At 49.1% G+C, this 17,268-nt stretch overlaps 1 protein-coding gene across 1 annotated transcript in view; it reads left to right on the plus strand.

Moving 5' to 3' along the window:
* The window catches only part of TRPM7 (transient receptor potential cation channel subfamily M member 7), a 1,269,618-nt gene that overhangs the window by 1,205,766 nt on the left and 46,584 nt on the right, over window positions 1-17,268 (plus strand). The window contains exon 37 of the mRNA XM_069222535.1: window positions 15,055-15,106. Within this exon, the coding sequence (XP_069078636.1) occupies window positions 15,055-15,106 (52 nt within the window). The remainder of the gene's footprint in view (window positions 1-15,054; window positions 15,107-17,268) is intronic.

Here is a 17,268-nt window from a genome sequence, read left to right on the forward strand (position 1 = left end):
GTCGTGGGGGGCGAGCTCAGGACCTGAAACAGGTCAGAGGTCGCTCACTCGCGACGCGCAGCGCCAGCCATTAAGAAGGGAGGGGGGAGGGAGGAGCAGCTGGGAGGCGGGAGGCGGGAGGGAGCGGCAAATGGGGGCGCGAGGGGGGCGGGCCGCAGGGAGGCAGCGGCAGGGAACGGGGAGCGCACAAGGGGCAAAACACTGAAAACGAGCAAAATACAAGCAGTTACAATAAGAAAAGCACACAATCAGAAAAACAAAATGGCACAATATACGATCGGGGAGACAGCAATCAGGGGGGCACAAAGGGGGCAGAAGCGCCGGCGGCGAGGCGCTGAAAAAAGCGAAAAAAACGAAAAACACTTACGGGACGGCGGAAAGCGGCACACGGGTCAAGTGAAGCTAGTCAGAGCCCACTAGACCCCAGGGATGAGGCGCATGAGGATGCCTGCGGGTGGAGGAGGGCCTCGAACACGCAAACAGCAGCGTGGTCAGGGGACAGAGGCAGGAGGCAGCAGGTTGGTGCTGCGGTCGTGGGGGGCGAGCTCAGGACCTGAAACAGGTCAGAGGTCGCTCACTCGCGACGCGCAGCGCCAGCCATTAAGAAGGGAGGGGGAGGGAGGAGCAGCTGGGAGGCGGGAGGCGGGAAGGAGCGGCAAATGGGGGCGCGGCCGCAGGGAGGCAGCGGCAGGGAACGGGGAGTGCATAAGGGGCAAAACACTGAAAACGAGCAAAATACAAGCAGTTACAATAAGAAAAGCACACAATCAGAAAAACAAAATGGCACAATATACGATCGGGGAGACAGCAATCAGGGGGGCACAAAGGGGGCAGAAGCGCCGGCGGAGAGGCGCTGAAAAAAGCGAAAAAAACGAAAAACACTTACGGGACGGCGGAAAGCGGCCCACGGGTCAAGTGAAGCTAGTCAGAGCCCACTAGACCCCAGGGATGAGGCGCAGGAGGATGCCTGCGGGTGGAGGAGGGCCTCGAACACGCAAACAGCAGCGTGGTCAGGGGACAGAGGCAGGAGGCAGCAGGTTGGTGCTGCGGTCGTGGGGGGCGAGCTCAGGACCTGAAACAGGTCAGAGGTCGCTCACTCGCGACGCGCAGCGCCAGCCATTAAGAAGGGAGGGGGGAGGGAGGAGCAGCTGGGAGGCGGGAGGCGGGAGGGAGCGGCAAATGGGGGCGCGAGGGGGGCGGGCCGCAGGGAGGCAGCGGCAGGGAACGGGGAGCGCACAAGGGGCAAAACACTGAAAACGAGCAAAATACAAGCAGTTACAATAAGAAAAGCACACAATCAGAAAAACAAAATGGCACAATATACGATCGGGGAGACAGCAATCAGGGGGGCACAAAGGGGGCAGAAGCGCCGGCGGCGAGGCGCTGAAAAAAGCGAAAAAAACGAAAAACACTTACGGGACGGCGGAAAGCGGCACACGGGTCAAGTGAAGCTAGTCAGAGCCCACTAGACCCCAGGGATGAGGCGCAGGAGGATGCCTGCGGGTGGAGGAGGGCCTCGAACACGCAAACAGCAGCGTGGTCAGGGGACAGAGGCAGGAGGCAGCAGGTTGGTGCTGCGGTCGTGGGGGGCGGCGAGCTCAGGACCTGAAACAGGTCAGAGGTCGCTCACTCGCGACGCGCAGCGCCAGCCATTAAGAAGGGAGGGGGGAGGGAGGAGCAGCTGGGAGGCGGGAGGGAGCGGCAAATGGGGGCGCGAGGGGGGCAGGCCGCAGGGAGGCAGCAGCAGGGAACGGGGAGCGCACAAGGGGCAAAACACTGAAAACGAGCAAAATACAAGCAGTTACAATAAGAAAAGCACACAATCAGAAAAACCAAAATGGCACAATATACGATCGGGGAGACAGCAATCAGGGGGGCACAAAGGGGGCAGAAGCGCCGGCGGCGAGGCGCTGAAAAAAGCAAAAAAAAACGAAAAACACTTACGGGATGGCGGAAAGCGGCACACGGGTCAAGTGAAGCTAGTCAGAGCCCACTAGACCCCAGGGATGAGGCGCAGGAGGATGCCTGCGGGTGGAGGAGGGCCTCGAACACGCAAACAGCAGTGTGGTCAGGGGACAGAGGCAGGAGGCAGCAGGTTGGTGCTGCGGTCGTGGGGGGCGAGCTCAGGACCTGAAACAGGTCAGAGGTCGCTCACTCGCGACGCGCAGCGCCAGCCATTAAGAAGGGAGGGGGAGGGAGGAGCAGCTGGGAGGCGGGAGGGAGCGGCAAATGGGGGTGCGAGGGGGGCGGGGCCGCAGGGAGGCAGCGGCAGGGAACGGGGAGCGCACAAGGGGCAAAACACTGAAAACGAGCAAAATACAAGCAGTTACAATAAGAAAAGCACACAATCAGAAAAACAAAATGGCACAATATACGATCGGGGAGACAGCAATCAGGGGGGCACAAAGGGGGCAGGAGCGCCGGCGGCGAGGCGCTGAAAAAAGCGAAAAAAACGAAAAACACTTACGGGACGGCGGAAAGCGGCACACGGGTCAAGTGAAGCTAGTCAGAGCCCACTAGACCCCAGGGATGAGGCGCAGGAGGATGCCTGCGGGTGGAGGAGGGCCTCGAACACGCAAACAGCAGCGTGGTCAGGGGACAGAGGCAGGAGGCAGCAGGTTGGTGCTGCGGTCGTGGGGGGCGAGCTCAGGACCTGAAACAGGTCAGAGGTCGCTCACTCGCGACGCGCAGCGCCAGCCATTAAGAAGGGAGGGGGAGGGAGGAGCAGCTGGGAGGCGGGAGGCGGGAGGGAGCGGCAAATGGGGGCGCGAGGGGGGCGGGGCCGCAGGGAGGCAGCGGCAGGGAACGGGGAGCTCACAAGGGGCAAAACACTGAAAACGAGCAAAATACAAGCAGTTACAATAAGAAAAGCACACAATCAGAAAAACAAAATGGCACAATATACGATCGGGGAGACAGCAATCAGGGGGGCACAAAGGGGGCAGAAGCGCCGGCGGCGAGGCGCTGAAAAAAGCGAAAAAAACGAAAAACACTTACGGGACGGCGGAAAGCGGCACACAGGTCAAGTGAAGCTAGTCAGAGCCCACTAGACCCCAGGGATGAGGCGCAGGAGGATGCCTGCGGGTGGAGGAGGGCCTCGAACACGCAAACAGCAGCGTGGTCAGGGGACAGAGGCAGGAGGCAGCAGGTTGGTGCTGCGGTCGTGGGGGGCGAGCTCAGGACCTGAAACAGGTCAGAGGTCGCTCACTCGCGACGCGCAGCGCCAGCCATTAAGAAGGGAGGGGGGAGGGAGGAGCAGCTGGGAGGCGGGAGGCGGGAGGGAGCGGCAAATGGGGGCGCGAGGGGGGCGGGGCCGCAGGGAGGCAGCGGCAGGGAACGGGGAGCTCACAAGGGGCAAAACACTGAAAACGAGCAAAATACAAGCAGTTACAATAAGAAAAGCACACAATCAGAAAAACAAAATGGCACAATATACGATCGGGGAGACAGCAATCAGGGGGGCACAAAGGGGGCAGAAGCGCCGGCGGCGAGGCGCTGAAAAAAGCGAAAAAAACGAAAAACACTTACGGGACGGCGGAAAGCGGCACACGGGTCAAGTGAAGCTAGTCAGAGCCCACTAGACCCCAGGGATGAGGCGCAGGAGGATGCCTGCGTGTGGAGGAGGGCCTCGAACACGCAAACAGCAGCGTGGTCAGGGGACAGAGGCAGGAGGCAGCAGGTTGGTGCTGCGGTCGTGGGGGGCGAGCTCAGGACCTGAAACAGGCCCATTGTAAATATGATGCAACTGTTTTCTAGGTAAATGCACAGGTAGGATTTCATTTATTGGATTTAAGGTATGTCAAGAGCAGCGAAGTGCTGTACAGAATATATTATTGCAGCAAAAACATCTTAAACAGGCTTTGCTGCACTTAGTACATGTCCGGTGAATCATTTAATTACTAATTGCAATCTCTAATCTTTCTGTGATACACTCTACTAGCTACATAATAGTTTCTTTCTCTACTATGTCCCCTTAGTTTGATAGCAGGGCTACCGGAGGATGGCGGCATATTTTTTTTATTCAACAGCATCCAAATTAGGTCAAAAAAGCTTATTTGTTTCTAAAAACACTCTGGAGAAAAACTACCAACGAAAAGCTGCAATTGGCAAGTTCTATTTTCTGGTGGATGCAGCTTAGTTAAGTGACTGAATTTTGACTGTTATTGTGTATCAGCATGTAACTTTTGTTTTGCTGTCAATTATCTTTTTTGTTATTTATATTAAGATTTCTCAGTATTATACCATTTCATAGGGCTATTGGCTTCCGCAGATTCTATTTATGAACCTGTTTCCCAGGCTTTAGACTTGATATGGAAAATCTCTGAGCTTTATCATATCACTTGCTGAACGTTGAACGTATCAGAACGTTGGTGGAGTCTCTAACCACCAAAAGTGCGACTGAGAGCCAAATAAGGTACCACTGGTGACGTCAATTGATTTTTTTTCTGTGCCTCTTCAAGTGCAGAATATGGGACCCACCAAGTTCTTTTGGTATCTTTCACCATATTTTTCAAATGTATTAAGTTATTTTCCTTGCATCATGTCTCCCAAAGTCTTCATTCAACCTAGCCATTTGACGAGTTTCAGAAGTTGATGTCAGTGGCAAACTCCCTGCATCTATCGCTTTTGTTGTCTTTACCTTTCGTAAAGATTCAGTCTCTGACTTGTTTCCATTGTTACACCCCAAACATTTTGAGTAGTTGAGTTGGCCTCGGTAAAAATCTAACACTGCTTTGGAGTCGGTACACCCCAGAGACCTTTCTTTTGACAGCATCACAAAAGACACAAGTACAAGTGCTCTTCTCAAGAAGAAAAAGAAGCACATGAAGTTCAAAGAGAAAGCCAAAGACAGGTCGGACTTTCTTTTGACACAACTTTGCTTCTCCCTTTCTAAATGTGTTGAAATTCCTCTCACCCACGACCCCTCAGGCTCAAACTGCTGTGTTTCAAAAAGCCACTATGTTTACCAGCAGTACTTTTGTGGTGCAACTGACTTCACTGTCACCTTGGGTCACTCTTTGTCAACCGCAGTAGCAGTCTACAGTGCAGTGCCAATGTTTTCAGCCCCAGTCTCTGTGGCTGCAACTTTGAGCCAAAAAGGTCCCCTTTATTCGGTTCAAGCCTCTATTACAATTCCTTACACTTTGACTTCGACACTGACTATTGGAGTGCTGTCTTCTGATCCATACTTGACTCTACTCGCTTCTGACACTGATGGGAGAACTCATGCTTGGCACACCTGTAGGAAATTGTTTGAATACTTCAGAGGCTAAGAATCTTCAGATACCAAGATATTTAAAAACGGTTTCTGTATTAGTTCACTGTCCATGAGTTCACATGAGGGACTCCTTGACCTAAGATGACTGAGATTTCACAAGGCAGTCTGTTTTATATGGTCCTGGATACTGTTGCCCTCTCTGTGAACATAGGAATGGCTAACCATCATCTCAGAAGAATGAGAGGGGACACTGTGTTTTTGTCCAGGGGCATGATAATACATTACGTATGATGGTATAGTGCAATCTAGGAATAAACACTCAGCCTTCATTCCTACACCTAACCCTTTGTTTTATCTACTGCTAGTTACTGGTCAACAAAGAAACATATTGAGACAGTGGCACCAATAAAAATTCTAATAAATCATATAGAAAGCTAGGCACCTATTATTCGCAATTGCCTACACCAAAGAACGGCTTTATTATTTGGAGCCTGACATCTCACCAATACTAGCTGTAGGAAGCTGGCTCTGGAATAAATAAGCCAAATTAAGGTATAGTGTGCATAGAGTCCAGTGGATCCCCAGTGGCTTTACAGAGGCTAAAGTAGATAATACTAATGCTCTCTTGTGGTAGTGTGGCTGAGCCGTTAGTACTACTTTAGCTTTTCTAAAGCCACTGGGGATCCACTGGACTCTGTGCACACTATACCTCACTTTGGTATAGTGCATACAGAGCCAGCTTCCTACCCTACATTGGTGAATCAGCAGTGGGGTCTACGACTTTGCATTTGCTGGACTACTCAGCCAACATCTGATCACACAACTTTGTTTCAAAATCGTCTTTATATTCAATTGATTTTTGAAATGATAATTTGTTCCACATTTCTAAAAGTCCTGCTAGGGCCTAGGCTAAGTCCCCTTTAGCATTTCATTTAAAGTTGAAAGAGTTAATATGGTTAGGGATAAAGTATCTAGAAGTAGGTTTTGTTCCTAAAAGAAGCACCCAACTTTAGTAGATAATGAGTAACTCGGAGAACATGGTTGTGGAGTTGAACCTGACCTCTTACCTCCATCTCAAGATGGGAAAGCTAAGGTCTCTCTGCACACTCAGTAAGATTAAAACTGGTTCCAACTGTACCAAGGTCTAGCTCTAGGAGCTCATGGCAGAGCACTCTAAGGAACACCCTTCTGAGGAGGATGACCTCCCCTCAGAAGAGTAATTTAGGGATGAGGATAACTCCCCACCTCCTACCCTAACTATGGAGGGCAGGGTCCCTGTGCCCCTGTCCCCAAGGATAGTACTCACAGCACCTAGACCTCACACTGGTGGGTCAGGTTCTACTGAGTCCACTGAGGACAGCCTCAGTGTAGAGGGAAGCCATTTAGCGTGGTTGGCCAAAAGAATAGCTTTTAAGGACAGACTCCTAGCTATAGAGAGGGGGAGAGTATAATTAAGGGTGGCAGCAACTTAATAACTAGGGTCAGGGAGATATCTTGTGATCCTAAAATCCCCAAAGGGATTGCCCCCAAGTATGAGGACAGTGAGGACATCACCAAATGGTTCACTGTCTTTGAGAGGGCTTGTGGATTGAGAAAAGTGTAAAAGTCTCACTTGGGAGCTCTACTTTGGGAACTGTTCACTGGTAAGTGTAGGGATAGACTCCTCGCACTCACCGAGCAGATGTTGAGTCCTATGACATCATGAAGACTACCCAGATTGAGGACTTTGGACTCAACTCTGAGGAGTATAGAATTAGGTTCAGAGGGGCTCACAAAACCTCAAGCCAGTCCTGGGTTGACTTCATAGACTACTTAGTGAAAACCGTAGATAGTTGGTTAACTGGAAGTAAAGGGCATGACTGTGATAGGCTGTATAATTTGTTTATGGAAGAACACATCTTAAGTAACCACTTGAACGAAAAGTTGCATCAATATCTGGTAGACCTAGGTCCAGTTTCTCCCCGAGAATTGGGAAAGAAGGCAGACCACTGGGGTGGCCAAGACTTCCACTGAGCATGACGAAACTAAAGGTGTTACTAAACCTCTCCAGGGTAAGGGTGGTGAGACACCCAAAGATAAAGGTAAGGAGTTTTCTACAGGCCCCAAAAAGCCTGCTCAGGAAGGTGGGCCCGAGTCTCTTCACAATCCTCTCGTGGGTACAAAGGTAAAAACTTTGATCCCAAAAAGGCCTAGTGTTTCAACTGTAAACAGAATGGACACCAAACTAGAGACTTGGCCTGTTCCCAAAAAAATACCCCTAGTACTGCACCAGCTAGCACTGGTATAGCCAGTCTCCAGATGGGATCTACAGTGTGCACAGAGCAAAATAGGGTTTACACTGAATCTACTTTAAATTAGTCTCTGAGGATGGGGTAGATGTTGTCTCGCTTTCTGTCTGTCCCCCTAACATGAACAAATACTGACAGCATCCCTTGATTAATGGGACTAGAGTAGAAGCCCTGAGGGATACAGGTGCCAGTGTCACCATGGTGACAGAAAAACTGCTTTTCCAGGACAGTACTTGGCTGAACAAACAAATCCAGTTACCAGTGCGGATAATGTAACTAAGGTCCATCCCATGGCTATGGTGTCTTTAGAATGGGGAGGGGTGACTAGCCTGAAACAGGTAGTGTTCTCTGCTGCAATCCCAGAATGATCTGGAGTTCTCAGCATGGGCTGAGGTAGAACTGAAAACCTATGCAGCCATGCTGGGAATCCCTGAGGTGGTGTGTGTGGAAACCTGAGCACAAAGCTGAGAACAGGGTGAAAGAGAAGTGTTGGAGCCTGGAATAATGGCCTTCCCAGAGAAAGGGCAAGAAAACTGCAGAACCAGCTTCTGAACAGCAAAAATCTCAAGTCTCCTCTTTGCAGAATGAAGTCTTACCAATCCCAGAGAGAACTGAGTCAGTGAAACTTGAACCTTACTAAAGTCTTACCAATCCCAGAGGGAACCGAGCCAGTGGAACGTGAACCTTACTAGGTTGAGCTCTTGGGCCTAGGGGGTTTCATCACAAAAATGTATGATTTCCAGCAAAGTTGGAGGTTTGCAGGGCATTGTGGGTAAGAAAATAGTGTGGCATACATGTGAAGCACACCACCCTGGGCTCACCCAGATGTTTATTTTTCAGATTTGTGTAGGTCTTGTGGATTTTTCTACATGGCAGCATGCCAAAGTCCAAAAAGTGCAGCCCTCACCATTCCAAGTGGGACGATTTTGAGAATTAGACAAGCTCTCATGGCCCAAATGTAAAACCAAAATAATCAAATGTTCTCTTGCTTGCTGCGGGATAAAATGTTTTAGTGCACGGAGGAGAGCTGAAAGACTGTTACCCCCTTCATTTGGGGTGGGGGCACAACCATGCCCATACTGGTTGGTAGCCACCACCCACTATTTTTTTTTGTATTCCCTGGCATCTAGTAGGCTTTCTATCCCCCTGGGGAGTGGATCCGGGGTAATTGCACCATCTGCCCACCGGTGGGCAGAACAACTTTGGTCCCATTTATTTGGTGTGGGGGGTATGGCCATAACCCCACCCTCTTTTTTTTTTTTTTTTTTTGAGAAAACAAAAAAAAAGTCTTCCCTGGTCTCTGGTGGGATTTCTGCCCCTGTGACCAGCTACATAATGGTAACTCCGAATCTGGGCATGTTTGGTATCAAACATGTCTAAATCATACCCCAATACTATTGCAAGTATTGGTTGTATTATTCCATGCACCCTGGGGGCAATACACCTACCAGTCTTATGGGGTTTTTCCGGGCAGCCGCGCTTCTGCCACCCCACAGACAGGTTTCTGCCCTCCTGCTGCTAGACCAGCTCAAGCAGAGGAAACCCGAACAAAGTATTTCTTTTTGTAGAGGGAGGCAACACCCTCTCCCTTTGGAAACAGATGTTACATTGCTTGGGAGGGGTAGCCTCTCCAAGCCACCGGTATTCTTTGAAGGGCACATTTGGTGCACTCTTTGGATAAACCTGTTTGCACTAGTCCAGGGACGCCCGCTTCTTGCTCTGCCGTGAAACTGGACAACGGAAAGGGGAGTAACCACTTCCCTGTCCATCACCACTGCAGGGGTGGTGCCCAGAGCTCCTCCAGGTGGCCGTTTGATTCTGCCATCTTGAATCCAAGATGGGCAGAGGCCCCTGGTAGCATCTAAGTGGCCAGGTCAGACAGGTGATGCCACAGCCCCCTCCTAAAAGGTGGTCACTCTGCTAGATGACCAGTCCCCCTTCCTGGGCTATTTAGGGTTTACCGCCCAGGCGGGTATTCAGATTCGACGTGCAAGATTCCAGCAGAACTACTCTGCATTGTTTACTTCATCTTCTGGCCACTGGGACTGCAACTGGACCCTCCAGGAACCGACAATCTGCAACTCCAGCGACGACTCTGCTCTGCGACATTGTTTCTCCGGCGCCTTCCAGAAACTGAACATTTCACTGGCTGTGTATCCTCTGAGGGTGATGAGTCTTCAGCCTACACAAGAAGCAAAACAGAATCTCCCTTGGAGTGAAGGAGTCACTCCTCTGCATCTGCAGGCACCAATTGCAATAAAGACCGGCTGCGTGGATCTTCTCTACTCCAGAGCTGCGTGGATCCTGCATCACAGGTGGTGGTCTGGAGTGGTCCCTCCCTTGGTCCTCTCTACTAGCTGTCCAACTTGGGAGACGGTAAGCACTTACCTCTCCTTGCAGGACAGTACCCCTGTGCACCCGGACTCTTGCAGCTACCAAGGCTTGCTTGTTCCTCCTCCAAGGGATTTTCAAGCTCCTTGTAGCCTTGGCCTCCAGTATTCTTCCCTGCAAGCACAATCTCCTGCCTGCTGCTCCAGCAACGTGGGACTCTTCTTCAGGTGTGCTGAGTGGGCCTCAGTGCTTCTCCTGTGTCTGCTGCCCATGGGTCACCTATGGGGGCTGCCTCCTCTTCTTGTTACTCTCCCAGCTGGTGAGGGTCACCTTGGATTCCCCTCTTTGGGTTGAGTCCCCTGGGCCTTGCTGGTCCTTTGCAGCCTTGCAAAACCTTCTTCACTGACTCTTGCATTTGTCAAGGATTGTTGGTGGTTTTTCACCACCACTGACTTACTGCATCACAACCGCCGGCTTGGGACATCACTTCTGGAACTCCTCTTGTGCTGCACTTCTGACTTTCTCCATCCACCCTCGACCTGGTCCTGAATCCACAGAAGGGTAGGCAGTGGCTCCTGCCACAGCCGGACACTCCAACTCGACCTGGACTTTGCAGGTCCCCTTCTGTCAGGATCCACCTTTGATTTCTTCCAGTCTTGTCTGGGTCTTGCACAGTCCTTTTCCAAGGTTCTCCTGTGGGTTTGGAGAAAAAACAGGTACATCTTCTCTCCTGATTGGTGGTGGTGTGGGGTCAGGGGGTGTGGGGGTGTTGAGGGCGCCTTGGTACTTACCATGTGGGTTCCTGGTTCCGCCGGCTCCTCTCCACTGATTACACTTATTTGGGTGGGGGACTGCCTTTCATATTCCACTTAGTATATGGTTTGGTCTCCCCATAGGGCCTTCACTAATTTCTATTGTTTTACCATTTGCTATTGCTTTCTATGCTAATCACTGACTTCTAATGTGTATATAATAGTGTGTTTACTTACCTCCTAGTGGAGTATTGCCTATACAGTTTTTTTTAGTATTTGTGTTACCATAATAAATTACCTTTAGTTTTGTAACATTGTGGTTCTTTTATGTGTGTAAGTGCTGTGTGACTGCGGTGGTATTGCATACGCTCTGCATGTCTCCAAGATAAGCCTTGGCAGCTCATCCGCATCCACCTCTAGAGAGCCCTGGCTTCCTAGACACTGTCTACATCTCACTAATAGGGGATACATGGACCTGGGATGATGTGATAACACCATAGGTGCTCACCACAAACCAGGCCAGCTTCTGCCTATCCTTCTGTGAATGCAGGACCAGGTCGAGGGTGGATGGATAAAGTTAGCAATGCAGCACAGGAGCAGAAGAGAAGTTCCTTAAATGATGGAAGTGATGTCCCATGCCTGCGGTTGTGATGAGTCAGTCATTGGTGCTGGAAAACCACTAACAAGCCTTGGCAAATGCAAGAGTCAGTGAAGAAGGTTTTGTAAGGCTGAAGAGGACCAGCAAGGCGTAGGGGACTCTGACCTAGGAGGGGAGTCTAAGGCAGTGTTTTTCAACCACTGTTCCGCGGCACACTAGTGTGCCGCGAGATGTTGCCTGGTGTGCCGTGGGAAAAATTGAAAAATTCGAAAGATTAAAAAAAAAAAAAAAAGTAACATTTTCGCCCACTAGGTGGGCGCCGGACTGTGTCCTGGGTATGGGGGGGGTGGGGTTTTTGACCCCACCCTCGGCCAGCAGGGGCGCCGATTGGCGCTCCTCAGGGGGACACCCTCCACTTTTCTGATGTCCGGGCTGTGATTGGTCCAGACTCCAGCCTGGACCTATCACAGTAGGACATTGTGAACAGGTCGTTACGACCACGTCCACGCCAGCGCCAACCAGCTTCTCGCCAGGAAAGCCCGATGAGTCAGTTCCGCGTTCCCATGTCTCCATGGGAACGCTCCGGGCGTCGATGACGCGTTTCCCTGTTTCCAGGGAAACGCTTGAGGACTTCCGGGGCAGCAACGGTGAAAAGGGGCCGGAGCCGAAAGACGCGGAGAGGGAGAGCGCGACGAGGTCAGGACGAGACGAAGGAGTGAAGGAGGTCAAGTCAGGAAGAACTGGAGTCGAGGAGCGGGACGAGGAGGACGAGAGAGCGGCAGTAACGAGAGACAAGGAGAAGGAGGTCTACCACGGAGAAGAGCCGGAGCAGAACAGCCGAGGAGCCAGCCACGACCCAGGAGGGTCGTGGCTTGCAAAGGTAAGGTCCCTCCTGGGGACGCGGGAACCTAGAGGGAAAAGGGCACTGGGGAAGGAAATAGGGGAGCTGGGAGAGGAGAAAGGGTAGGGGCACAATAACAGCAACCGAGGACAGTCTTGTTTTCCTGTCCACTTGGGAGCACGATGCACTAAATTAGAGACCCCTCACCATTACCCGTTCAGCCAAACAGGCCCAGGTTGCGCACTGAATAAAGTATTTTATAATTTTTCATATTTCTGTTTACTTACTATTTCATAATAAAGTAATTATAAAATACTTTCTTTGCGTTTATTTGATTCCTATTCAAGAGAATTACTTTATATATAGTCAATATAAGCACAGAGTTAAATTTTGTAACATTTTCTAATGGTGGTGTGCCTCGTGATTTTTTTTCATGAAACAAGTGTGCCTTTGCCCAAAAAAGGTTGAAAAACACTGGTCTAAGGGGACCCTCAGCAGTGAGGCCCACTCAGCACACCTGCAGAGGAGTCCCATGTTGCTGGAGCAGCAGGCAGGAGGTTGTGCTTTGCAGGGAAGAGTGCTGGAGGCCAGGGCTACACGGCGCCTGAAGATCCCTTGGAGGAGGAACAAACAAGCCTTGGTAGCTGCAAGAGTGGCTGTGACAGGGGTCCTGTCCTGCAAGAAGAGACACAATGGCTTATTTTCTCCCAAGTTGGACAGCTGGTATAGCGAACCAAGGGGACCCCTCCAGACCACCACCTGTGATGCAGGATCCACGCAGCTCGGGAGGAGAGAAGATCCACGTAGCCGGTCGTTGTTGCAGTTGGTGCCTGCAGATGCAGGGGAGTGACTCCTTCACTCCAAGGGAGATTCTGCCTTGCTTCTTGTGCAGGCTGAAGACTCATCACCCTCAGAGGATGCAGATGCTGGAAGGAGCCAGAGAAACAATGTTGCAGAGCGGAGTCGTTGCTGTAGTTGCAGATTGTCTGTTCCTGAAGGGTCCAGTTGCAGTCCAGGTGGGCAGAAGATGAAGTAAATGAAGCAGAGGAGTCCTTCTCGAGTATTGCACATCGAATCTGAAGACCCACCTGGGAGGGAGACCCTAAATAGCCTAGGAAGGAGGATTGGTCACCTATTAGGGTGTGACCACCTGTCAGGAGGTGGCTGTGATGTCATCTGCCTGACCTGACCACTCAGATGCTCCTAGGGGCTTCTGCCCCCTTGGATTCAAGATAGCATAATCAAGGGGCCATCTGGAGGAGCTGTGGGCACCACCCCTGGGGTGGTGATGGACAGGGAAGTGGTTACTCCCCTCTCCATTGTCCAGTTTTGCACCAGAGCAGGGACCAGGGGTCCCTGGACTGGTGCAAACTGATTTATGCAAGGAAGGCACCAAATGTGCCCTTCAAAGCATACTGGTGGCTTGGGAAGGTTACCCCTCCCAAGCCATGTAACACCCTATTTCCAAAGGGAGAGGGTGTTGCCTCCCTCTCCTAAAGGAAGGCCTTTGCCCTGCCTTCCTTTGCTTGAGCTGCTCAAGCAGCAGAAGGGCAGAAACCTGTCAGTGCAGGCTGCCTGAAAAAAAGAAACAGAAGACTGGTAGGAGCAATGCTGAGGGTCATCTAAGGAGCCCCAGAGAACATGGAATCATACAACCAATACTGGCAACAATATTGGGTTATGGTTCCAACATGTTTGATACCTAACATGCCCAGGTTCAGAGTTACCATTATGTAGCTGGACATAGGTATTGACCTGTGTCCAGTACATGGGTAAAATTGCCTCCCGCACTTACGAAGTCCAGGAAAATGGAGCTGGACTTTGTAGGGGCACTTCTGCTCATGTAGGGGTGTCCTCACCCATAGGTACTTGCGCCCTACCCTCTCGGCTATGAGTGTTTGCCATAGGGGTGGCTTACAGTGACCTGGTGCAATGACCTGTAGTGAAAGGTGCATGCACCTTTTCACACAGGCTGGAATGGCAGGCCTGCAGACACATTTTGCATGGGCTCTCACAGGTGGCACAATACATGCTGCAACCCATGGGGAACCCCTGGTGCCCCCAATGCCCTGGGTACCGAAGTACCATATACTAAGGACTTACATGGAGGCGCCAGTATGCCAATTCGGGGTGTGCTAAGTCGTAATCAACCAAATTTAAAGGGAGCGCACATAGTCACTGGGGTCCTGGTTAGCAGGATCCCAGTGAGCACAGTCAAAAACGCACTGATAGCAAGCAGAAAGAGGGAGGGTACATTCCAACAGAACCCATTTGATTTACAGACAAATTGGACATTTACTTTGTACTTTGTTTCACAGGGATATACATTCTCAAGCGCCTTCTTTCTTTCTGGAGGAAAAAAACCTTACAAAAACAGGAGCACACAGGACCAGTGTGTGTGTTTATTGCGTTGATGATCCTGATGCATCTGATTGAGTGGTGGTTTTTCATATATTTATTTTTAACTCACACCATTGGAGGTCATTTTTAGCATTCAAGGTCTCTCAGAAAAAATAAACACTTTCATTTGAATGAAGTAAAGTTGCAAGCAAAACTGGCATTAGATTGTAACACTCTAATCTTTGATCCAGTCATTCAACACACACTCAGACGTACACCTTCGCGCCACCGTCCTTCCCTCCTCCCTCGATTTTTTAAAATTAGTCTATATGTGATAGTTCGTACAATAATGATTCTGAATGGCTATTTGAACCTTAGCTAGCATCCTGTATGAAAAATGTAGAGGTGGAATTCTGGAACCTGAGAGGTTGGGATGAATTATTCTGTAATAAGGATGAACCCTGCAGGGACAGTAATATTTATTGCATGCCAGAAAGTGATTGGTGCATCTTTGTGGGACTGGGCGAGCGTCTAATATACTTCTAGTATATCATTTAATTATTGAGACCTTTCTAATTGGGGGTTATAGGATAACTAGAGTGATATAACTGTTGTGTGGACTTCTTCAGAAACATTACAATCATGACGTATCGAATACCAAGAATAATGTATATTTTTATGCGCAGGTGTTGGCGAAAATTTAACTGATCCATCCGTGATAAAAGCTGGAGAAAAGAGGTAGGATACTTGTTTGACTGTTCGGTCACTGCTGCTGATTACGAAGTGTGTTCGCAAACACTAAACGCATTACCCTCTGAATTACATTTCTCTTTCCAAAATTTAATGTTTAAAGCGATTTCAGCTTACATATTTGTGGCAAATGAAAGAATAAATGGCTAAATACAGTTGAGCTAAAATGCAGCATGAGCCATATGAATACACTGTGGGGTGCTCCACAGATTGCTCTGCTATAAAGTTCTTCCACACAACCGTGCAAGCACATATTTAATCGTTTGTAAAATAAATACTTATTACATTTGCTATCAGTGACCGACTAGTGCAGAATATAGACTTGCAGTATCAAGAAACACATTAATAATTGCCAAACGAACACTCCCCATTTAAAAAGCCACCCTCAAAGAAAAACCTTGTAATGCAGTGCAAAGTCATGTTGTTCCTGCTTTTTCCTTATCTCTAAACGCCTGACATTTCCAAGCAACATTTAAATGCTTTCTATATCTTTTTTGTCCATACCATTTAGATTTTTTACATTTACTTTTTTAATTCTTCATTGCATATTATGTCTTTTGTCTCAGGCGTACTTTTAGCTGAATGCTTATTCATATAGTGCTGGTCTTTCGATACGATGGTTTTATTCCTGACATATGTTCTACCTTCTGCTTATCGTGGGGCATTAGTTGTGATGCAGTGCCTCTATCTAGACTGAGGGGCAAAGTGCTGTTTGGGCAAGAGTAACCCACAGATGTTTGTAAAATCTCTCATGAATGTGCCCCCTATATTTCTGAAGAAGATGAATAGAAAGGTGACTGTAGCGTTTACTGAGAGGTATAAGACAAATGTTAAGAACTCTCCATACTGCCAGATAATATAAAGGACAAAGGGAAGATTGACCCTCACCACTTGGTCTTTATTATTACAATATTACCTCACCATGGGCCAGATGTATCATTTAACCCTTTTGCGAATCAGTGATTTGTGAGTTGCAAAATGGCATGTATCATATTTGCGATTCAGTAATAGCGATTTCTTAAAAATCACAAATGCTATTATGAATTGCAAATTGCAAAACAGACCCCTTTCACACCTATGGACCTGTAGGCCCATATTTGTGAATTTTTTACACTTCCCAAATTGCGAATTCGTAATTGGAATCCGCAGTTTGGGAAATGCAAACCCCAGGGTGCTGGGGGCCTAAGGCCCCCTCTACGGCACTCCCAAAATATAATTTAGGACCTGTAAGGCGCACACATGCCAAAGGGGCATGTGTGTGTTACATGTCAATTTTAAAAATACATTTTTAATGCATTTTTAAATTTTGCACATGTTTACCACCAAGTTTTACTTGGTGGTAATTGTGATTCCTTAATGCCCTATTTGCATTAAGGAAAAGCTTGATACATGTGCTTAAGAAATCCCAAATAAGGATTCCTTATTTGCGATTTCTTATTTAGAGAATCGCAATTTGCGATTCTCTAAACGGGCTCGTAATTTTAGGTAATCGTTATTTTAGCGATTCATTAAAATTGCATTCGCAAACTGGCATTCGCACCGCTTGCGAATGCAAAAACGCTTGATACATCTGGCTCCATACCTTGTGAGAGCAGTCACAGAAAGACTGATTGAGGATGTATTTTTGGTAAATGAAGGGATTTTCAGAAGTAGATTATCCATTCTGTGAAGGCAGTATGATCCACTTGAGAGTTTTTCTGTGCCAGGTATTGAAGGTTTTTGGAATGAAGAATTTTGTGGACCACGCCCGCCAATTTAAATATACATCAGCCCCCAATGGAAAGCCACTGTAGAGAGATGAGCACAGGATTAATTTGGTCAAATATTTTTGCACCGTTCCAATTTAAGGTCATCTGCGCTAGATGTGAGGTGCGCAGGCCCATATAGGCACCACATTGCTTTTCTTTCTGCACTAGCAGATACAGATTCGGCCTCATGAGCGCTGCTCGGCTGTTCATGAAGGTGATGTTGGTGGTGGCAGCCTATATGCGGAAGTTAGCGGTCCAATCTTTTCCCTGCCTCGATGACTGGCTGTTTAAGGCGACCTCGTCCCATACATGTATCACGGTTGGGGTTGACTATCAATGTGCCAAACTCACACATACCTCTTTTTAAGATGTTCCTTTTCATCTGAGCCATGTTGTACACAG

Source organism: Pleurodeles waltl, chromosome 3_1 (genome assembly GCF_031143425.1).
Source record: "Pleurodeles waltl isolate 20211129_DDA chromosome 3_1, aPleWal1.hap1.20221129, whole genome shotgun sequence".
Lineage (NCBI taxonomy): Eukaryota > Metazoa > Chordata > Amphibia > Caudata > Salamandridae > Pleurodeles > Pleurodeles waltl.